This window comes from Diabrotica undecimpunctata, chromosome 2 (assembly GCF_040954645.1).
Source record: "Diabrotica undecimpunctata isolate CICGRU chromosome 2, icDiaUnde3, whole genome shotgun sequence".
In the NCBI taxonomy this organism is placed as follows: Eukaryota; Metazoa; Arthropoda; class Insecta; order Coleoptera; family Chrysomelidae; genus Diabrotica; species Diabrotica undecimpunctata.
Window position 1 is genome coordinate 168,325,689 of NC_092804.1, and position 25,191 is coordinate 168,350,879.

A 25,191-nucleotide genomic window follows, 5' to 3' on the forward strand; every position below is an offset into this window, starting at 1 on the left:
TCGTCTATCTCTAGGTTTCTCATATCCTTATTTTCTGTTGTTAGGTATTCGGTTTTCTCTAAGTTTATTTCCATTCCGTTGTTTTTATATTCTTCTTCTAGTTTTCTGAGCATAAAGCTGAGATCTTCTTCATCTTGTGCGAGGACTACTTGATCGTCGGCAAAACTTATTCTTTTATATTCTGTATAAAATGTGATTTACGAAATTTGGAATGTGCTTTGATAAGCGAACCACAACATTAGAGGCAGCCCCAAGATCTGGAGCATCGTTCAAGATTATGTTGTCTCCTGCACCAGTGTAAATTTCGAATGAATACGAAAATCCAGAAGTGTCACAAAGGCAAAAAAATTTGAAGCCCCACTTATGTTGGGCATACATTGTCGGAGGTAACTTTCAGTAATCTTTGTAACGCACATTTGTTCATCTACGCATAACCTAGAAGGCATAGGGACTGATAGAAACCTGTCATTGAAATGTTTCACTAGCGGACGAACTTTATACAGAGGATCGTATCCAGGGTTACCCCTTTCCACAGCTACTGAGTTGTTATTATAGTATAGGTACCGGCGTATGGATCCAAGCCGAGGCAAAGGCATAGTCTGACTCAAAAGAGTGTTTTCCCCAATATAATCGGACATTCGGATAGCGATAAACAGACATATATAGAAGAAGGCCAACAAATTTTCGAATATTGTCGGACTGGATGCTGAATTTTGATTGTATATCATTTTGCCGAGCGTACAAGTTTGTTTGCTCCACTAGATGATCAACCATTGTGTCGCCAAGAAAATAAAGAAAACATTTGTATGGAGTGGCTAATTTCTTAATTTTTTTCTGGAAACTACTTTTGACCTCGAAATACCACCTCATTTACATGAAGTTGAAGGTGTTTACTTTCCCAAACAATAGATTTAAATTCGCTAGAATCATTTTCATAGCAACAACATCACCTGTTACACCACGAACTGCTACTACTGGACCTCCATCTTCTTCCGGTAATTCTGGCATTCGAGGACGTTTCTGTCGCCGAAAAGGTTGTGAGGCTCCCTGCACTCAAATTTCCTCAGATACACTTGGTGCTTGCGACATCTCTGATACCCCTAGTTGATCTGTATTGGATTGCTCTTGAATTATCTGGGCAACTGTTGAAGCTGCACTATCTGATTCCATTACATCAGCGCTTACATCAGCAGCATCCTCAGCGACAGGATCAGCTAAACCATCGTTACTATCAGAATTAAAGTCACTCTCAACATCTGTTGCTTCAGCGTCAGCAGCAGATATATGATCCAACATCTCCCAGATTTCTACATCAGTCATTTCAGACAGTCTGAAACCCCGTTGTGCCATATCTGAAAAGAAAAATGTACTGTACCACATCTCACAACGCTTTAGTAATAAGCCATCAAATAAATTTTTACTACGCCAGAATGCACCTTAGTGCACCAAGTCCGCTTACAGGCGGAGTATGGAAAATGGGGCATAACAAAAATATCGAAATTGATTCAACTCAAATCAGATAAAAAATGTGTAATAGTGGTCTTTAGCTACTCACCTATAATTTTTTCTGCTTCACTTAGCGTTCCACAAGCAAGTACTTATTTGACTAAAAAGCGGCTGCTCTGTGACAGATATGAAACTACGGACATCGCTATCATATAAAACAAGCCATCCACGAAACAGTTTTAAGTAGGTATGCAACCAGAATTTCACCCATTCATTTAATATGACTTTGATCAAAGTCCGCCTTGTTTAGTTGTATGCATTAGAGAGTTAAATAGTTAATAGTAGTTTTGTTGTAATTACTGAAAAATTCAGTAATACTGGATATCTTGAACTCAATGAACTCAAAAACTCAAAAACTATTACAACATTCAAAAAACATTTTTTTAAACATTCGTTATGGCAACTTGATAGGAAGATTTCCACATAATGTTATATTACAACGTAAACTACAAGAAAACAAATATCTAGGTCTTTTACAGGATAAAATCACTTGCAATGAAAATTTAAATATTTTTCAATTTCGTAAATAAATTCAGTGATTTATTGATTTATTTTGAAACAACCCTGATAAAAAGAACAACAAAATACCTTGAAACTCAGTAAAAAATAATTAAAGTTTTAGTCAAACAATAACATAACCTTAAAAATAAACATTCATAGTAAATATCTTAATCCTTTGATATTCTTACCTCACAAATTCACGAATAACAAATACCAATCGCACAAAATGAATGTTCATAACCAAAAGTCCTTATTTATTCTCCAAACAATTAAAAAACCAATATACTTCCAACTTCTTATGGGACAAAGACACACAAAATAGAAATGTTTGGAAAGGTTTTTAAAATCTCCGCCCAGCAGACTTAGGTAGTCCATTGTTTTAATGAGCCAATAAAATAATATTTATTAAAAATTTGCTAACTGATTAACTATTACACTTAAAAAAAACCTTTTATCTCTTTATACTACATAAACAGCTTTTGCAGCCTCTAAAATAAATAACCAGTTGAGATAAATAAGATTTGCACGCAGATTCCTGTTCCCATTTAAGCTAGATTTTTCATAAAAAAACCCAACCATTACCATTAGATATAAGACCATTTATTTGATTCGGCGTGTGGGCAGCGGAAACGTTGCACGTTTTTGCTTGCAACATGCAAAGTAACATGGTGGCGCGTGGGACGTCCCTTTTACACTTTATGGAAATAAATAATGACCTTCCTTTTTTCGGCGCCAGCACTATAACCAGATACAGAAGAGTTGGTGAGAAAGTTTAACTGGAATATACGGTACTTATATAATTTCTATTTGTGAATATTATTCTTCTTTTTTACGAATTATTCAGTGTAATTACTAGCTTGCTATGAAAGATATACGTAGACAATATAAAGAGCAGATAAATATAAAACAAAATTTTAAGAACCGCTGGAAAATACAATAGAATGAAAGATGTATATTTCTCTTATTTAGGAAAATTTCACAAATATATGAATGTTAGATAAATAAAGCAATAGTAGAATATTTTTTTAATTAAATCTTTTACGCTCACATATTCAGGAATATAAAACAGTGGATGACAGAAGAAATACTATTACAGATGGAAGAAAGAAGGAAATATAAAGGAAAAGATCTACAGAAGTATAAAGAAATACAACGAATAATTAAGGACAAAATCAAAACAGCTAAGGAAATCTATTTGATGAAACAATGTAAAGAGATAGAAGAACTAGAAACAAAATATGATATGATAAATATGCACAAAAAAATAAGAGAAGTGACTGGAATGGGCCGAAATAGACAGCAAGGACATATAAAAGACAAAAATGGAGGACTACTAGTAGATTTACCAGAGAAATTAAGACGATGGGAGGAGTACGTTAGAGAACTTTTCCAAGATGAAGGAGGTGAAATGCAGAAAATACAAGAATTAAATCCTTTAGAGAGACAGATGATCACGATAGTTGAAATCAAATATGTTATCAAAAACTCTAAAAGACAATAAGGCAGCTATATTAGATGAAATACCGGTAGAACCTTTAAAACTAGTGAAAGAGGATAACTTGGAAGTATTGGCAGATTTATTCAACACGGTGTACGATACGGGAATAATACCACAAGAGTGGCTGAAGTCATTATAACCATCCCTAAAAAACAAGCAGCAAAAGAGTGCTCTGATTATCGAACAGTGAGCCTCATGAGTCGTACTTTAAAAGTACTGCTGAAAGTAATAGATAAGAGAATATACGAAAGGCTAGAGGAGGATATTAGCGAGACGCAGTTCGGGTTCCAAAATGGAATGAGTACTCGAGAAGGACTATTTGCAATCAACATATTGATTCAGCGATGTCGGGATGTAAACGTTGATCTACACTTGTGCTTTGTTGACTACAAAAAAGCTTTCGATAAAGTAAGACATGATAACTAATATCAATACTTATGAACAAGCGCATTGACAGTAAAATTATAAATATAGTGCAAACATTATATTGGAACCAAAGTGCCATATTTCAAATTGATGGTCAACACTCAGAAAAAATAAAGATCTGTAGAGGAATTAGAGAGGGATGTGTTTAATCGCCACTTTTTTTTAACTAATATTCTGAAGAAATTTTCCAAAACAGGCTCAATAATATCAAAGCGGGAGTTACCGTTAACGGAAAATTAATTAACAACTTACGATATGCAGACGACACTGTGATCATAGCAACGAGTATAGAAGATCTACAACATCTTATCGAAAGCTTAAGTATGAATAGTGCTGAGGTGGGAATTACTATAAACGCTAAAAAAACGAAGTACATGCCAATTACAAAAAGACCACAAAATATACATGATCATACTGTAGAAATAAACAGGCGAATAGAGATTCCCAGATCAGCATTTATACGAATGAAGCCACTCCTAACGTGCAAAAATCTAAAGTTGGAGATCAGACTACATACCATTCGCTGTTACATATTTTCAATATTATTATATGAAGCTGAGACTTGGACATTAAAAAAATATCATGAACTGATAGAATTACAAATAAAGAAGTACTGGAGAGGGTTGGTAAAGAAACAGAACTAATCACCACCATACAAACCAGAAAACTGGAATACCTAGGCCACGTGATTAGGGGACCAAAATATGAAATTTTGAGACTCATAAAACAGGAAAAGATTCAAGGAAGAAGATCACTTGGCCGAAGGCAGATCTCATGGTTGAAGAATCTACGTGATTGGTATCAATGCAGATCGATTGATTTGTTTAGAGCAGCAAGTTCAAAAATAAAAATAGCCATTATGATTGCCAACATCCATAGGGAGACAGCGACTAAGAAGAAGAATTCAGGAATATTTGAAAGGAATTTAGAAACTTTTCCTAATGTTGCTGAAAGATTAATAACGTTTTCAGACTCACAATAAAAGTTTATTAATCAGTTCTTTTATTTCCTAGACTTTGTGAACACACAATGATCAAAACCGCCAAAAAACTCAGTGGAAGTCCTTATTTATTATTCTCGGCAACGGTGGATTAGTGTATATTGTATGCTGGTCATGTAGTATTAGTACGAAATACGAAAAACAGAAAAAAAAATATGTTTTGAATGTTGTAATAGTTTTTGAGTTTATATTTTGGATCTGGGCATATAATGGCTAGTAAACATGTGTTTTTAAAAACAACAAACCTAATATTCACATTTAAACTACGAGAAAACAAATATATACCTACTTAGTCTTTTAGGGGATAAAATCACTAGCACTTAAAAAAGAATAAAACATTAATTTAAATATTTTTTAAAGTAGTAAATAAATTTATTTATTAATTTTGAAATATTCTTAAAAAATAAATATTCATTTTTTCAACCGTAAAAAATATAATCGCAAAAGGCAACAGAAGCACTCCTGCCAGCACCGTCTATATAAATGAACGTTTCTTGCTTCGGCAGGTGCGGTGGTATTACCGCTACGATGCTTTACAAATTCCCAGGTAGCCAAGTTTTTGAAACGGAATGGGAATGAAATGTAACATATCAATTTTTATTTTATAAACTTAAATATGTAACAAAACTAAGCATGTAAATAAAATTTATGTCAATACAATTTTGTGCTCAATTTTTACTATTGAAAAAACTCATTTTTTTTTAAATTTTTATGTCGGTAATAATCGCTGCGTCGAAGAATTCAGATTTGTATGACCATAACTGCTACTTGTGAACAAGAATCGGCTATACTGTACGGCATCTTGTGGTTATGTCTGCTATAGAGAAGCACAAATAAATGTACTAATTATACATTCTATGATTTCTGATGAGAAAACGCAAATTAAACCGGTAGTTTTCGGGGGCCGCTGAGTACATTTAAATTTAAGGACATCCGGCGTTTAAACTATGAAATCACTCTTCCAAATAGTGGAATTTTACTATATATGTAAGACTAAATACTTACCATGTCGGGATAGTATTGTGAGGTTTTTTTCATGTTTTTTTTTTGGATTTGGATACAAAAAACACTGTCCCACACAAACCGGAGATTATCTCACTGTACGATAGCTGATACATAGCATTTTGAGTTCAATTCACCTTTTTTTTTTAATCAAAACTCATGGAATTAAATAAAAATTCCCTGGATTTTAAAACTCACCGAAAACGATGTTTTCTCGTTCAGACCATAAGCTGTTCTTATTGACTACTACACTAACGAATTTCCGATGACAACTTCTTCATGACTTCGACAATGAAAACGACTACTTTCGCTACCGATCCATCGAGGAGTGACATTATCTTCCCAAAATCATTCCCCTGCCAGTATACATTTTTCGACCAACGTAATTGGAAAGATTCACATTTATTTCCAGCGTAAATATCTAGGCGCAATCAAGATCAAAAGAAAAAGCAATTTGTGTTATCATAAACAGATTAAAAATGTTTATATTATGAATCTCAGAGACGCAAAAAGATTAAGAATATTTTTCGGTGTTTTATTATATACAGGATGAAACGAAAATGCTACAAGATTAAGTAATATTAAGCGTTTCTAATTAAATAATTTTACTTACATCACTTTTTGAAATTCCCATGACGATTTTATTATCCTTAGCGACACCCTGTAACTAAAAAATTGCGAAAATTAATAATTATTCTTAGTTACTTCTCTTATAGAATCAATTGCTATAGTATGGCAAATATTATTAACTTTGAGCTGTGTTGCCTCTAGGTATAAGGCATAAGGCAAAGGTTTTCTATTGTTTCCTCGCTCTGTTTATTTAACCCTTTCAGTCATGTTGGGTATAATTGTACCCATTAATTTGAATGCATATATAATTCTATAGGAATATGTAACTTAAAACAGTTTAAAGAAATTTACACATTCTATAAGTATTCTTCTTTAGGTACCGTCTCCTCTAAGGAGGTTGGTAATCATCACAGCTATTTTCACTTTTTAGATTGCAGCTCTGAACAAGTCGACGGAACTGCAATTATACCACTTTCTCAGATTGTTGAACCAGGAGATGCGTCTTCTTCCAATACTTCGTTTTCCCTGTATTTTTCTCTGCATTATGGTTTTTAGCAACACATATTTATCCCCTCTCATAACGTGGCCGAGATATTGTAACTTTCTTATCTTAATCGTATTCATGATTTCCATTTCCTTTGTCATCTTTCTTAGGACTTCAACATTTGTTATTCGGTCTACCCAACTTATTTTTAATATTCTTCGGTAGGTCAACATCTCGAATGCTTCGATTCGCACACCTCTTTCTTTAACGTCCAGGCCTCCACCCCATACAGCAGCACCGAAAGCACATATAAATGTAATATTTTTATTTTAAGTTGTAAACTAAGGTCTCTACTGCATAATACGTTTCTCATCTTATTAATTGTTGCTCTAGCTTGTAAAATTCTCATTTTTATTTCTTCTGTATACTCGTTATTTTCATTAATAATTGTACCAAGATATCTGTATTTTTTTACTTTTTCTATTGGAACCCCTCTTATGTTTAAAATGTCTTGTTGTTGTGTTTTAGAAATTGTCATAAAATAAATTTTGTTTTATTAGCATTAAGCGTTAGTCCGTTTTCCTCACTAGTATTTCCCAGATTATCTAAAAGTGTCTGTAGATCTTGTATATTTTCTGCAATTAGTGTAGTATCATCGGCATATCTGATATTGTTGATGGGTCCGCCGTTGACTTTTATTCCAATTGTTACATTTTCGAGTAATTTTTTAATTATTTCTTCCGAATATAGATTAAACAATAAGGGGGAGAGTATCCAACCTTGCCTTACGCCTCTTTTTAACTCTAGTTCCTCCGAAAGCTCTTTGCCTACCCTGACTTTTGCTGTTTGGTTAAAGTAGAGATATAGTATAAGTATTATACTTCTCTAAAAGAAAATTAAAGTCAAAAGCAATATGGCGGCAATTGCATTGTTCTTAAGAGGTAAGTGTTCAAAGTAGTGTTAAAGTTTGTTTAGCAGAAAATGGTTGACTTCAATTAGTGCGGTCGTAAACATTATTAAATTTATCTGACTTGGCCCATTGTTAAGACCTTGTACCTCAGGTAAACCATGGTTACCTGAAACCGGGCCTTTTATACTATTATCGGTTAACCCAGGATGTTTACGATACTAATTGAAGTCAACCATTTACTGCTAAACAAACTTTACTTAGTTACTTGTTATATTTTTTTTAATGCCCAAAAAGTGTTATATGAACAACTGTCCAGTATAGTTTAGGCAAAAAATATTTTTTCGATTGCTGAACAAAAAGCGGTACTGAAAGGGTTAAATAGAGATTCATACAGTGCTTAATTTACATACTAAGTATACCACTTTCTCCATTTTTACTAAAAGGAATTTCCACTAAAGGTATTTAATGAATCAAAGTAGAATGAGGGAGGTACGAGCTATAATTTCATAATTTGTTGTCTTAAGTACGGCTAAATTCTTAACGTTTCTACGCGTGAATGCATCATAAATTCCTTGGAACCTTTGTTCCCTCCGGTAAGAGCTGTTTCAAACTTTTACTATCCCATTATTACGGTTGTTCGCCGGTGTGACTCACTCAGGAATTTCGATTCAAATTCATATACGTCCAGAACCTTTAATAATTCCACCACAACTCAAAATAGTGTTCAAAAAGTCATACTCATACTCACAGTATACCAACACTGTACACTCATATAACTCCCCATGTCTATCATATTATGTATTAATAGTTCTTATATACAACTGTCCAAACTGCCTGTTGTAATTAATTAGCCAAGTTTTCAAATATTTGGGATGGGTGTCAGTGGCGGCTTTTGGGGGAAGGCAGGATAGGCCGGGCCTACCCAATAATTTTAAGAGATTTAACATTGAAAAACATATATTCAAAAATTATGTTAATGCATGTAAATAACTTTTGTACTAAATTACTCAATACATTAGCGTCCGTTAAAACAACTATGTTATTATATTACCACAGAAAGCATCGAATCTTATTCAGGCATTTTAAATATCATTAATAGGCCCGATCGGAACTGGCCGACCCAGCTCACATAAGATCCCCGTACAAAAAGCGTTTGAAGTTAAGCAGCTTGCCAGATAACGATTGATATTGTCGTGTTTATGTTTGCTGTTTAGGCACCAGACGATCGGGCCTACGTCGACCATCGTTGTCACTTGTAACGTAATTATCGAATTGTAATATAAATTTTCTTTTAAATTATGATAAAAAAATATGTAACATAATCTATAATTGTAACATATTTTTAAACAAACAACACAATTGCAAACAAGTGCCCAAATAAATTTTAAAAAATTCTTAAAATTCGAAGAAAAAAAATCACATTTGCATGATTTCTATATCGCCTGATTGTATGCAACTTATATGTGTGAGATTGTTTTATAACTGATACATAAAAATGAGTTTTTATGACGCTTTACCAGGTTGCAGTAATAGTAATGTTGATAGTGAGTGTTTGGACATTGTTGTTTCACTATTGGAATCGCCATTATCTAGAAGAACTGAAATTGATAGAAAAAAATTATTATGAATGAAAGGCCTACTCCAACATTGCGTATTGACCAAAAAGATGGGAAAAAGGTGCGTACTTTTAATTGCTCTTGGTATGATGTCTACAAATGGTTGTCTGGAAGTATTACGAAAAACAGACTATATTGTTGGCCGTGTTTGTTATTTTCTAATATGAAATGTGTATGGAATTGTAAAGGATACTTTGATTTAAAAAATATGTCTGCCTCCTTAAAAAAACATTCCAGTTGCAAGGAACATTTAAGTAATTTCCTGTCCTTTAAGGATGTACAGAAGAGGGAGTTTTCTGTTCGCGATTTGCTAGATAAAAAATCAAAAATCGCAAAAATTAGATACAACGCAGAAGTTATAATGAACAGAGAAATCATTAAAAAATTAGTTAGGGGGGGGGGGGTCATGACTCCGTGACCCCCCCCCTGGATCCGTCACTGGTTAACACGGCTATATGTTATTTGCTGGCCTGCCCTACCCAAAATTTTACCACACCAGCCGCCACTGATGGGTGTAGGATAATTGTTTCTACCCATTAACAAATTAATTTATTTCCCTGGATCAATTGTAAAAATTCTGACAAAGTTCAATTCGTATTCGATTCAATCGCTTCTGCTACAACTAATTATATGCCAACAAAGAAATTATTCATTTCCAATATTCCACGTCTTTGTTGGTGGGATAAGGAATTCTCTCGGATGGTAGCCTCACAATGTCAGTGAATAATTTTAAAACACGACGTCCTAAAACGCCAGAAAACTTTGTCCTTGCGAGAGTCGCACCTATTCTTTTCATTCTTGTAGGTGGAATAAGTTGGACATGAACGAAGCGACGATTTTCGTACATTGTTATGCTTGAGAATTTCTTATTGGAATCCATCACTTTACTTTGTCAGTTGATGTAAGATGTAAGATGTAAGATGTTATCTATATATTTACTACATATTTTAGTATTTTTCTTTAATGTCATGTCCGCATAAATTTATTTATGAATTAGGCCCAACAAAAATGTTCAATGTCAGTCCGAGTATTAATGATCTAACAAAATTGACAAATTGACAAATAATAGACAAAATTGTTTATTATATAAATTAAAAGAGATATACTTTAGAGATATATATATATATAATATATATATATATATATATATATATATATATATATATATATATATATATATATATATATATATATATATATATATATATATATATATATAGTACTTTTAGTAATGTTTATCAGGGAAACGTTTTTTATCGTTTTAAGAGATGTGTACGACATTGTTAGGAAGAAATTTTTCATACCTGAGAAAAAAAGGTTATGGAAATCCGCATCCAAATTGAATAAATATGATTAATCTAGAATTTTCTTACATACACATTTACACATATCGTTCTAATTATTAAATATCTAATAGAAGAATCTCTCAAATTACAACTGAATGCAAGAATGTAAATGTTTTTGGATTTATAACTATTGATTTAACACCCATTTTTGTTTCCGTTTCTCTGGTGAGATCACCAATTAATGCATTTAGTGTACGATAATCTTTAGATCTTGTTTTAGAGGTCTAATAGCATTGATACGACTTTTCCACCTTGTTTCGCTTAATAAATTTAAAAGTTAGACTTTTCACATGCTCTTTTAATAAATCGATATGGTGACGTAGAAAAGAAATTATAAACCACTTGTACCATATCAATAAAACCAGAAATTTTACCACTAGACCTGGCAGCGTCATTAACGACCAGGTTTAATGTATGAGCCACACAGGGCACGTATAGTGCTCTAAATGCTCCAGAATTGATATCAAGAATCTGTTTTTGAAGCCTTTTATTTTTCTCTTTCATATTCGATCCATTGTCATAGCCCTGACTCCGTCTATCTTTAACTTCGAGCTGAAGACTAGGTAATAGCTTGTCTAATAGAGAAGTCCACAGGCCTTTTCCAGTGGCATTAGTTACTCGAAAAAATACTATGATGAACTAGTTTTATTTTGAGAACTATCTGAAAAATTTGATTTTTTTATTGATTTATTGATAGAAATAGACTTTACAAGTACCTCTGCAACGGCAGCAGCTTCTTGATTTGGTATCGCATAGGCCTCAGTCTATTTCGTAAAATAATTCATGGCTACCAGGATATATTGATTTCGATCATACGATGCTGGAAATGGATCTGCAATGTCGATTGCTACTCTTTCCATAGGACTACTAATGGATAGTTTGATTAATTTTGAATTACATCTTTGATATTAAAAAGCTATGATATTTAAGTTATAAAAAGAAATGGTCACATGGTAACGTGTGACATAGTGAAGTCCTACAAAGCCGAATGAACAAGGTCTGATAACATGTCTCTTGACCTTTAGGAATCGATCTTAGGATATCCGCAGCATCACTTCGTAAAGCAGCAGTCAAAGAAACTACTTTTTTTTGTTCGGTCTAATGATTGGCTGTCACATTAGCTTCAAATTGTCTAAGGTATATGGACCAAGAGACTTCCTATCAAATGGTGGCAATTTGAATCTCATTCGTATTAGTTATCATGCTCCCTAATTGTTTGATCTTCTCTTCTACCTTATCGAATGTTCTAGAAACTTCTTCAAATTTCATATTGTTCTGTCTACATACTTCTTTAATTATTTGAGAAGAAACATTTTCGAATTTTCCGTCAATTATTTTTGTTAAAACTGCTTCTTCTGCTGACTGAATCTCTCAGTCGTTCTTGAAGGATATTCTTGGACCCGGTGCAGTCTTCTTCCCGTTCTTCTAGTTGTTCACGTAACTGTTTTACTGATAGTTTTGCAAGCCGCCAAAAGTTCAAGTCTTTTTCAAAGTTCACTGATTAATTTATTTTTAAATTAATAATTATGTATAATAATATACAAACTTATCGTACAAATTCAACTTGTATTTAACATGTAACTTGTAATGACTCTTTAGTTTGTTCATTTTTTATACATACACTTATGTTTTACACAAAATCATGTTCATATTTTGCGTAATTTTTAATCTATACTTTGATTTTGTCTTGAATATAATTTTTTAAACATTAATGAATCACAGTCAAAGTATGATTAGGTACTGCAAGACTATAAAAGAATCAGTCAGTCCGAATCTGTCAGACAAATCTTAAGACTATCGTGTAGGTAGAAAATCGTTTCATAACACGCTAATATCTTAAAATGGATAACTAATTCCATATTATTAAATTAATACGAACTAAACATTGCACTTAATAACTGAAGTAGAAATATATAGGTACGGGTATAATTTAATTTTGATATTTAACCGTTTATTACTAAAATAATTAATTGTTATACTGTGGGCGGAAAGTATATACCACAATATCTCATTTATATGTATATTTTAAGGTTATAGAATAGCTAGGCGTCGATTCAAGCTTTATGATCTAACAATCAAGGCTAATCTATACATACATTGTAGTGCATGTATTCCCATAATAATACTACTATACACTCCAAACAAAAAATAAATAAGTGGACAGTTGTTAAACACCTTCTTCATTCTACACTCTAAATTTCCTACCTAGAACAGATATTAACGTAGCAATTCAATTGGAAAAATCTCTTTATTTTTCTAAATAAATAAGTACCGGAAATATCAGTATGATACAGAGATGGGTACATATTATCATAACAGAGTACTGACAAAACCAAATAAGTCATATAAACCGATATACTGGAATCGAGATCAATCAGTAGATCCAAAACGCAAAAGTGAATAAACCTCCAATTTTGGTTGACATGACATAACCTTGTCAACCATCTTGGCGGTTATACATGCCGTTTTTTCAAATAATCTCAAATATTTGAAATATAAAATAATTTCAATGTAATCCTTTATAAAAAGGTATATAAAAACCTATTCGGGCTATGTTAAATAGACAAAACGTTTTCGGAATAAATATTCCATCATCAGTGTCCTAAAAAGTATTTAACCACTTAATTAAAAAGAACATGTTCTTATAAAACACATACGCTGGGTGTGTAAGCGTACACTCATTCCTATACACTTGGGAATGAACACCCCATAGTTCAGGATAAAAAAACACCTTCAGTCATCGCACTAAATTCTCAGTATAAGTATTCTCAGTATGAGTAAGTATAAAAGACCCATCATCCATTTTACACAGCTGTTTACCAGGTCACATAGAGAGCCTATCACGGAACCTCAGCATCGAGACCATGTGTGACAAACATGGGCTCAGTGGCCAGACCACTCGGATACCCAGCCGACGAAGAGAACAAAATTTATTTTGCCAAATCAACGGCTGAGTGACCGAGCACACACAAAGTTCGGACAGAGAGTCATGAACTTAGGTGGGTGGCCCTCTGTTTGAAAGACACTTTTTTAGGGACTCAAGTCATGCTAGAGTAACTTCTATATAGAGTCAGTAATGTAAATAGGAAGAAAAGCCGATATATGTGCTACCCTTACAAATAGGTGGTCTAACCACAGTCATGAGAAACATAGGGTGTTCCATTACCCAGGGCACCGGAAGTAACTTTCAAGATCATAAGCCTCCCCATGTCACACGTTGAATAGGGGTGGAGGAAAAGCCTGGGGGTCAAATAGGTAGTAGGTACCATTTCACAGTGAGGTGAGACCGGTTTGATCTTCGCACATGTGGATGCAACTGTACAAATGTTCCTAGGGCCAGGGTTGATCACTATATATGAGTGTGTGTGTGTGTGTGTGTGTGTGTGTGTGTGTGTGTGTGTGTCTTAAACCTTATTTTGGGGTATCTCATGAAAGTGCTATGCAAAAGAATCACATGGGAATATTTTTCCGAACGAACCCTAGCTTTTCGCCTTGTCTAAAAGATTGCCTCTGTATACCATTTAGAGAAGATGCCGAGTCACTGTTGTTATAAAAAAGTTGTGTGAGAATTAAAAAAAAATATTTCTTTTTATGTGCATGTTTTAGTTTTGAGTAATAGTTTACGTATTTCGCTTAATCAAATTCATAACCTTGATTTTCATAAAAGTATGTCATGCCTCAGTTTTTGTTTTATATTTTTGCAAACTGCACGAGTATGTACCAAAATACCTTATGCAAATTGTTATGACGCATTGATACGTGTTGTTTTTTGTTAGATAGTTGTGTTAATAAAACTATTCAAAAATATCCAAATAAACAAATTGTTGCGCAAGATATACGAAAACGTAAAACATAGGAATATTCTTAAATATATTACAATCGAAAACATTTGCTATGTAAACCATCGTCTATGAAAATTTTACTAATATTTGTAATACAACAACAACAACCGCCCAATAACTACAAACTGGTTATAAAAATGTTTTGTCTGGAAAATACCTAAATTTTAACACCGATGCACCCATATCATTCAAAATAAACTGCTAAATAATAAACTCCAAGAGGCAAAAATACCTTAGAATAAAACAATTTACCAAAGGAATCTTACAATACTCATATTAGAAAAAACGAAGCATTTTTATTCGAAATTCTTCTACCAACAATATATATATATATATATATATATATATATATATATATATATATATATATATATATATATATATTATATATAAATAGGTGAGACTTCTACAGCTGACGCCATTTCTCGCCTTCTAGACTGCAGCGTTTTTTGTCGAAGCACTCAAATCTCCGGAGATCATTGCATCTTCGACATCGTCTCTCTATTTGCTTGTTCCGTGATCAATTCTAATTCTTTCCACAATTTATCTTTATTATTAAGACGAATCGCCATCATTTGGGCTTTATATAATTATTATTGTTTTTAAAGTTCTTGCTTTTGCCGTTTATCCCAACCGATGGTATTCTTTCTGACCAGGCTTCCCAATCATTTATTTGTTTTGTTAATCTGGTGTGCACTATGCACCCCATCCCTGCCGCAGCTCTCTTGTTTTATTTTATTCCACTATATATAAATATTTAATCATTTTCTATTTTTACCATTCCTTGTCTTTTTTCTTAGTTTCAGTTATTGTCAGTATATCTAACCGTGTTTCTACAAACTCCATCTCCAGTTCTTTTTCTTTGCCTTGTATACTTCTAATATTCTAGGTTCTCAACTTCCATATTTTGTTCTATTCTCCTTGTTTCTTCCTTCTTGTTTTCTTTTACGCACTTTCCTTTCCTGTCCATTATTATTTATTCGATATGACAAGCATATTATATAAAAATGCGCAATAACTATCTCCTAAACCAACCAAATTTCTTTTGCATAGTTCAACCGGTTTCAAAGCAATAAACAAATCATCAGCTCGTAAGAAAAATTCTTTCCGTATTTCATTTCGTATCTCGAAAATGTAACATTTATATACATACGTTTTATTTCTGCCTGAAGTTTGTCGCATTCTTTACTAAAACCCAGTATAACAAGATGATGGCACAAGAATGGCATGCATAGAACACATAATCGGCATAAAATGGATAATAAAAGAATTCCAACACTACGAAGAAGCCAGAAGAAGAAGAGACCGAGAACAAGATATAAAACACATGAAAATAAAACAGTGGAAAGAGATATGCAGAAATAGAAAGGAATGTATACAGATAATGAAATCGGTTTGGACACACGATAAATTATTTATTTAATCCACAACAAATACATTTTACAGAACAAAAAGTAATTACGATGTAAGTATGAATTTACATGCACACATATTGATATATGGAAGACCACAAAAACGATAGAACGTCAACTTACTGAAGGCATATTGCAAAACAGACAGAGTCATGTCTATATAAAAAAAAGAAGAAGAAGAAGACATATAGAAGTATATATACAGACACATATACACATGTAGATAAAAACATCTATATCTCGGTGTATCTATGCCAGATATATCCACTAAGATATAGTGGTTGAAGTAGGTAGAAAAATAGATAGTAGATTTAATGGCTTTGGTGTTGGTGTTGAAGATATCTATGTTGCTATTTTTTGGAATTATATTGCACTGCCTCATTATGCTGTTTATGGGCCAGCAATCTGTCTCACAAATACAAAACAGCCCTCTACGACTTAACCTTAAGTTAATCTTAGGTACAAAGAACTTTATGTAGTTAATGAAGAATAAATCGTTATATTTTAAGTTACTCACGACAACATTGCGACATAAATAGCATTGCTTGCATGCTCTCTCTCTCTCTGTTCCAGTATTACAAATTTAAAGTTTCAAGCATACTACTGTAAGACACCAAGTTTGGCAATTCTCTATTATTTATATATTAAATGTTGCAGTATTAAAATGCAGTATCTACAATTAGATACTACATTTAACTCTAGTCATAATAGTTGGCAATGACATTGATTTTCTACAACTCTAAACATCTTAAAAGCATCTGCAAACATTAAGCAAGACGAACACTTGAGACATCTAGAAAGATCATTTATAAAGCAAGCAAATAAGAGTGGTCCTAGGTTGCTGCCCTGAGGAACTCCTGACGTTACCAAATATTCCTCTGAGAAAGAATTACCAACTCTAACTTGTTGGCTTCTATCTGTTAGATATGTATTCGAAAACATTACTGCATTATTTGAAAGGCCAGTAAGTTTTTCTAATAACAAACCATGATCAACCCTATCAAATGACTTTGTACAATCAGTGAAGATTACATCCATTTGCCTTTTAGTGTTTATGGCATCTGCAGCAGATTGTGTGAATATACATAAGTTTGTAATTGTTGATGTGTCTGGTAGAAATCCATGTTGATATTGATTGAAAGAATTGATAAAATGTTGGAATACGTTGTTATTTATAAGACAGATTCAAATATTTTTGCAAGAGAATTTAAAATACTAATAGGTCTGTAATTTTTTACACCATTTATATTACCAGATTTAAAAATGGGAACTATAATGGTATCTTTTAATTTTGTAGGAAAGGTATTAGTTTTTAAAGCTAGATTAAATGCTACTTTTAATGGTTGCACACGATAGTGGATACATCGCTTAAAAATATAAGCAGGTAGATCATCTTTTCCTGTTTATTTCTTTGTTTTCTGGGTTTTAATCTCTTTACGTTAGCTCTAATAGCTGCTTCAGTTATCTCATCAAACTATAAAATTAAATTATAATTAAAATTATAATACGGGAAAACGTACACGTAATTGAAGGGATTGAACGGCAACGGTGATGATGATTTAACAAAATGTTAAACTCTTTGTCAAGACATGTCCCATACATTAAATGAAGAAAGATTCGATTGTCCTCTCTCATAAGATACACTTTCAAACTTAAACTTAAATTCTTTAACATTGAACCGAAGATTCTTATTATTGTTTATACATTTTGAATGAATGAGTTACACAATCAATTTGTAATATTTGTCGTTGTTTACACTTTAATTAAATAACCAAATGTAGGACGAGAACAAACGTAATGTTTGCCTCGCTTTGCATTTATGATGACTTTTGGACTTGGATTTGTTCATTCACCCAATAATTCGTGATTCTCGTTAATTGGAAAAGCGTGGGTACTCATTTTTAAGTCGAAACAGAGTAGTTGTCGATTGCGAGGTCGCTAATTATGATTTTATAGTAGATCTATTGCAAGAACTAATTTTAAGAAAACAATTATTAGATCATTATAGAAAGTCTAAAATAGTATGTGTTGTAAATTATATATACCGTTTGTCTACTATTAGATTTTTATAGTAACCGAAAATAACAGTTTGCTAATTTTTAATTCCCATTGCTATAGCCTAAACAATCATCAAGAAGGAATATTAGACATTTTGATGTCTAATGCATCTTAATTTGTATTTGTTACCGGTATTTTGAAAGTAATAAACCTCTTAGGATCGCCTAAGCCAAAGACTAAAGTTCTATGTTCTGCATGATTCAATGATGAAAGATTTAGTGTCAATCTCCACAGAGTTGTGCAAAGCGATACAAGAGCACCTTCAAAAACTTGCTTAAAAACCACCTTTAACTGCATCGGTTTACTTAATAAACCAAACAGGAAGTCCGTTCCAGCCATGCTAAAACAAGGAATTTATGTCCTATTACCTGACCTGGCAAAATATTAGGTATGGAAAAATACCTTACACCTTACTCAATAACTAAAGACAAAATTATTAAGTCAATATATACTCCCTGTACTCCCTACATTGGAATCAAATTGCTAAGTTAAGAGTTGGCAACCAGAACACCCCAGATATCAAAATACAGAGAGGATTCTGCCAGAATTGCATGCTGTTCCCACTACACATCAATGTCTACAGTGAAGCATCAATATATGGTATATATCTATCAATGGACAAATTTTGAATAACTTTAGTTTTACAGACGATACAGGAATAAGATTAAATCTTTTAGCAAAAGCTGCTCTCGCTTTGTTAAATTAAATGGCCAAATATATGGCCTAGGAGGACAAATTCGTTAAACTTCCCGTGCTCGAATCGGTATCAATAGAGTGTTTCGACTCATTTCAGCATCCCTGCTTCATCAGACACTCGGGCTGATACAAATTCAAACTCGGAAAGTCCAACGAATGTCTTCTAAAACTTTACTACTGCAGTGGTTTTCTGTCCTCTGGGCTGTAGGAAATGTGTAAAAGATTAAATCTTGCGACAATTGTTTTAGTTTTAAAAATTTTATTACGACCCTCTTTGCATATTATAACAGAATTAATGGAGATTTCGGCATCATCGGCTCGATGTGTTGATCGGTTAACCTTTTTTTGGGCTGCTAATATTACATAAAATCCAAAAACCAAATATTTCTATTGTAAACTACATTATAGACATCAAAATTGACCGTATTCAAGTAATGTATCGTTAGTTAAAATCATTGGCTAACGAAGTAACACTGATTGTCAACAAAGACAAAACCTAATTCATGGAAGTGTCACCCAGAAACCGGGATAACTCTGATATCAATTCAATATCGATGGATGGTACAATCTGCAGAGGTTAACGGACTTAAGTACTTAGCACAATACTGAATAGCAACAACCAAGTTGAAGAGGAAATATCAGCGAGAATAACAGCGGGAAATAAGGCTGAGGAAGCTTTAAATAATATGCCGAAATCAAAATTACTGTCAAACAATCTGGTGCCTAACACTAAAAGGACAACAACGACTCCTTACCTTTGAAAACAAAATGTTAAGCAAGATTCTAGTTCCCAAGCCAGATCCTAAAAGTAATTGGAAGATTCATTCAAACGCAGAAATTAAAAGCCTCCCTAAACAACCCCTAATACCAAGCATAGTCAGATCCCGGAAACTTGGGTCATCTCCTGAGAAGTGGTAATGAGAAAGCTACAGAGAGCGATAAAAACTGGTTAACAACATCAAAAGGGACCTCTTTTTGATGCAGTCAATAATATTTTAATGGCAGATTTGTCTGCACCATTAAAAAGAGCTGTAATAGGTGGCGAGGCATAATCAGGGAGGCTAAAACTCTTAAAGGGTTGTATGTCCATCGCAAGTAAGTATTGTAACCTACTTCCATGTTTGTCTGTAGAGATCAAGAACCCCTAAACATTGACTTCGTTATTATTTTTAACACAATTCTTTTTAAATAAATAATTCATTATTATCTTTCCATTAAATCAATAATGGTTAGTTATTATATTCTTTGAATCATAGCTTTATTAAATTAAATTAAGATAATAGGTGTAAATGATACGATATATTGGTGAAAATACCCCGAGGTGCATTTTTGCGTCTGGTGCATACAAATTACAATCGCTGTAAGTGCAATAACTGAACACTCCTATTTTAAAAGTACAGGAGAAGTAACCTGAAACAATGTCACCTCTCATACATACTTGTATGACTCATGTGGGTTTTTATCGCCCCGAGATCTTCTTTAGCTACGGTTAAGACGGCAATGATTATGAGTAATTTTCTTAAACAGTTTTTGTACATACTCAAAGGGAAAAAAAATTGGAATGTAATTTAGTTTTCTTTCATTTGCTCAATTTATTTGTTTTTCCAATTATTACTTGCGGTGATCCTTGAGACTATATATATATATATATATATATATATATATATATATATATATATATATATATATATATATATGTATGGCCTAGAAGGACGAATTCGTTAAATTTCCCGTGCTCGAATCGGTATCAATAAAGTGTTATGAATCATTTCGGCCTATCCCAGCCTCATCAGACACTTGGGCTGATACAAATTCAAACTCGGAAAGTACAACGAATGCCTCCTAAATCTTCACCACCGCAGTGATTTATGTTTATATCACCAATCTCAGAGACGCAAAAACATTATGAATCTTTTTCGGTGTTTTATTATGTACGGGTGAAACGAAAGTGCTACAACGTCTGATTTTTTTCCTTCAGCACTGCTTTTTTGACATCCTTACAGCATAGAGGCTAGCATTGCAGATTTCTGTATCTCTTATCATAAGCTATATGTAATGTATGCGTTTCTCTTTGCTACCTTAACTTCAATGTCTTCGCTCCTCTATTCTATTGTATTTCTTCTGTGTTGTTGTTGTTCTTCTAAGGCTATCTCACAAGTGTTTGACAAAGTCTGGTACAGAGGTCTGCTTTACAAAGTAAAAATAGCACTATCCAGTAACTTTTTCCTCCTAATTAAATCCTACATATCAAATAGATATTTCTCTGTAAAATTCAAAGTTCAACAATCCAAACTCTGTGCTATCAACTCCGGAGTTCCGAAGGGTAGTGTTTTAGGGCCGCTGCTTTTCTTACTCTACACAGCCAATATACCAGAGACTAATAATACTACAATCGCTTCCTTTGCTGACGACGTAGCAATACTAGCTGTAAATGAAGATCCCATACAAACCTCACAAAACCTGCAACATCATCTGAACATACTCAGTGATTGGTATACGAAATGGAAAACAAAAGTAAATAAAACAAAATCAACTCAAATAACATTTACCAACCGTCACAACAATGCCCACCTGTAAGAATGGAACATGTAAGAATACCAACAGTAACAGACGCTAAATACCTTGGTCTCCATCTTGACCAACGTCTCACTTGGAAGAAACATATCCAGACCAAAAGAAGACAACTCGATTTAAAATTCCGGCAAATGTATTGGCTTCTTGGACGTAAATCAAAACATAACATTCAAAACAAAATTGTTCTATACAAAGTCATACTCAAACCTATTTGGTTCTACGGACTACATCTATGGGGCTATGCAAAGCCAACGTCGCTGAATATAATCCAAAGCTTTCAGTCTAAAGTGCTAAGATCCATAGTGGATGCACTATGGGACGTAATTAATCACACTTTACTACGACTTAAACATTCCTTTTATCAGAGAAGAAATCCATCGAGCCACGGAGTCACAAAATCAGCGTACCATTAACCATGAAAATGAGCTAGTAAGGGAATTATTCAACAATGGTCCAGCCACAAGAAGACTAGATAGTACCTGGCCCCAAGACCTACTTCAAAACTAAACCAAAATAGAATAAGGTGAGACATCATTGGATGTCTCTCCTTAACCCCCAAAACCTGTAACACATTTACTTAATACTCTGTAATGATGTAGATTGTAAATAAACATACTTATAAAAAAAAACAGTTCTACATTATTATAATTTATTATCACTAAAGTTGTTTTGGCAGAGTGCCTTTCTCAACTGATCTATTTTTGGTATGCGTTTACACTTTAAAGTCTTTAACTGAATAAATTAAGGTAAGGAGACCTGTTTGTCTCGAGTTGGTTATTTAGAATTACGTCTGTATTTTTAAATTTGTTTATTTCGTAGATTTTAATAAAGATAGCCTACGGCCTTTATTTTAGATGTAGAGAATTTGAAATTCGTCATTAAAAGAATAATTATGGTCTAGATGGTGGAGTGCGTACGTAGAATCTGTTTTTCTATTATTGAAAGCTCTTTTATGTTCAGCTTTACGTTAGTTAAAATTTATACCAGTTTGACCGATGTAAGTTTTTGGGCAGTCGCCACATTGAAATTTGTATACACCACTGTGTAAGTGCTTTTTCTTTTGGCTCTTGTTTTTCTTAACATATTTGTTTTGAGTGTTTTATTGTCAGATAGTGTTTTCAGTGTTGTAGAGTTAAATAAAATGAATTTCCATCAAGTAACGGTCGAATCCAACATTTACTGTGTAAATTAATTCATTGAAATTAAGTTACACATGTTATCTAGACATTTCAAAAAAACTTTCAAACTTATTGCTTACGGGCAGATTGTTAAATAAAGGGAGTTACAACAAAAACTGACTAGTAAATTAAATACTATATTGCTTTAATTTGGTAGTTATGATGGTTGCTAGTAATTATTTATACATTTAATTCAATATGAGAGAGTCTCAATATGTCGAATAGTAAATTAAATACTACATTGCTTTAATTTTGTATTTATATATGGTTATTTAGTAGATAAATATACGTTTAATTATGTTTCTTATTAGGAAAAACTCTATCTAAGCAATCTCTATGCAATCTCTTTAATTTTATAAATAATTTTGCACTTCATGGAATCTTGCTAAAATTGAGACACTCTCTCTGTAAATGTTTGCAATCTGGTACACCTTTGAATTGCAAAATTAGCTAGTAAACCGTAAAATCCGAGACATGTGTTCTTAATAATGTTTTCTTACTTACACATCTTCACGTACAGGACCGTATAACGTCGAGACCGTGATTCAGAATGCAATTTTTCGTCTGTACAGGGTCAGCCAACCTACAATAAGAATGGACAAAGATAAAAAGTGAGATATAATATATACATATACATACATATCACATTAAAACAGGCTTCGTCGTTTTCCGATTCCTAATCTCCATTCCTCTCTATTTTTCTACATGGCATCTGTCTTATCTCTTTGTCAACGCCTTCCCTCCAAATTTTCCGTGGTTTTCCTCGTTTTCTCCTTCATTCCTCATTTCATTTTCATCTCCATTCTAATACTGTAAATGGTACCATATTATTTAGTTCGTATTTTGTCTGTGATGTCATATTTTATCTCCACAAGTTTTCTGATATTTTATTTGTAATCCTTTCTAGTCTTGATTTTCCCATTGTTCGTCTCCAGTAGTCCGTCTCTGTGGCTTTTTGACTCTTTTCTGTCCGTTCTTTTCAAACTCATACTTGGCAACTATACATGATTATGATCTTACTATAATATAGTAAATTCGTTTTGTATTATTCTATCCCATAACACTCCAGTTAACAATGATATTGCTTTCCTTTCTTTCATATCCCTGTGCAATATTGCCTCTTCGAGTGTTCCATCTTTTTTTATATTCATCCTCAGACATTTGTACACAGATCCGTGTATAATTTTCTGATCGTTTCATCATCATCATCATTTGGCTCTACAACTCTATTTGAGTCTTGGCCGCGTTTACTATTTCCCTCCATTGTTGTCGGTCCTGAGCAGCTATTTCCCATTGCTGTGTTCCCATTTTGCGTAGATCACTGGCTACTGCGTCCTTTCATCTCTTTCTTGGGCGACCAACTGACCTTCTGCCATCGGGCCTTTCCCAGAATGTGGCGTTTAGGAGTCTTTCGTCACTCGATCTTAGTACGTGGCCCGCCCATCTTATTCGGTTTACTTTAATGTACCGTACTATGTTTTCATCTCCATATACTGTCTGGAGTTCATCATTGTGTCTTCTTCTCCATTCTCCTGTTGTCTCTTCTCTGCAAGGCCCATAGATAGTCCGCAGTATCTTTCTTTCCAGTACCAGTAATTTTGTCATTTCCCGCTGGTTCAGAGTCCATGTCTCGCTTCCATACGTTATTGTGGGAGGAATTATTGTCTTGTACACTCTTATTTTGGCTGGTATTGCCACATAGGTACTTCCACATAGTTTTTTTGTTTTGATCACTTTTGTTATTTTTAGGCAAATCATAGAGGAAGGCAGTGTTGTTGGCCCTGTTTTATATTTGTTATTTTAACCACAGCTAGAATATTTGCTGATGAAACGGCTGTTGTTGTATCAAATTTAAACCCTCGAAGAGCATTAAAAAACTTGCAAATTAATTAGCTTAAAACATGGAAAATTAAAGCAAATAAAGCAAAATCGTGCCATGTATTTTATGTAAATGATAGTTAACTAATACAAGCAGACTCCACAAAATATCTAGGTATACATTTGGATAGAAGACTGACTTAGAAAAGCTGTGACTGACGAAAGCATATCTTACTAAAAGGAAACAACTGAACCCAACCTATATACTACTACTGGATGATTGGTAAAAAATCACAACTAAAAACGGAAAACAAAATACTCATCTACAAATCTATAATAAAACCCATGTGGACTTATGGGAGACAATTATGTGGTACAGCCAGTAATTATAACTTTGTAATTCAAAATAAAGTTATACGAATGATAGTACATGCTCTCTGGTACGTGCCCAAGCTCCTATTAGTTCCTGGTTCCTACTATCAAGGAAGAAATCTCCAACTTCAGCAGAAAATACAACGAGAGACTAAATGTGCATCCCAACGTGCTCACGAGTGAGCAGACTAAAGCGGTATAAACAAACAGACTTAGTAGGAAACTAGATTTGAATATCAGATTGAAATAAATATTAAGTAACTTTTAAACAAATTGAACTTGTGCTCTATCATTACTGAATGTTTAGTTAACCATTATGTAATAGACATGCATTTGACTTCTGTTCCAAAGAAAGAAACAGATTTTTAAAATAAATTATGTT

General features: G+C 33.2%; 1 protein-coding gene across 3 annotated transcripts in view; it reads right to left on the minus strand.

The window, feature by feature from the left end:
* Sarm (sterile alpha and armadillo motif) overlaps positions 1–25,191 on the minus strand; it is a 368,252-nt gene that overhangs the window by 281,255 nt on the left and 61,806 nt on the right. For all 3 annotated transcript variants that reach the window (XM_072523938.1, XM_072523936.1, XM_072523941.1), the window contains exon 2: positions 6,547–6,600. In XM_072523938.1, coding sequence (XP_072380039.1) covers positions 6,547–6,600 — 54 coding nt within the window. The remainder of the gene's footprint in view (positions 1–6,546; positions 6,601–25,191) is intronic.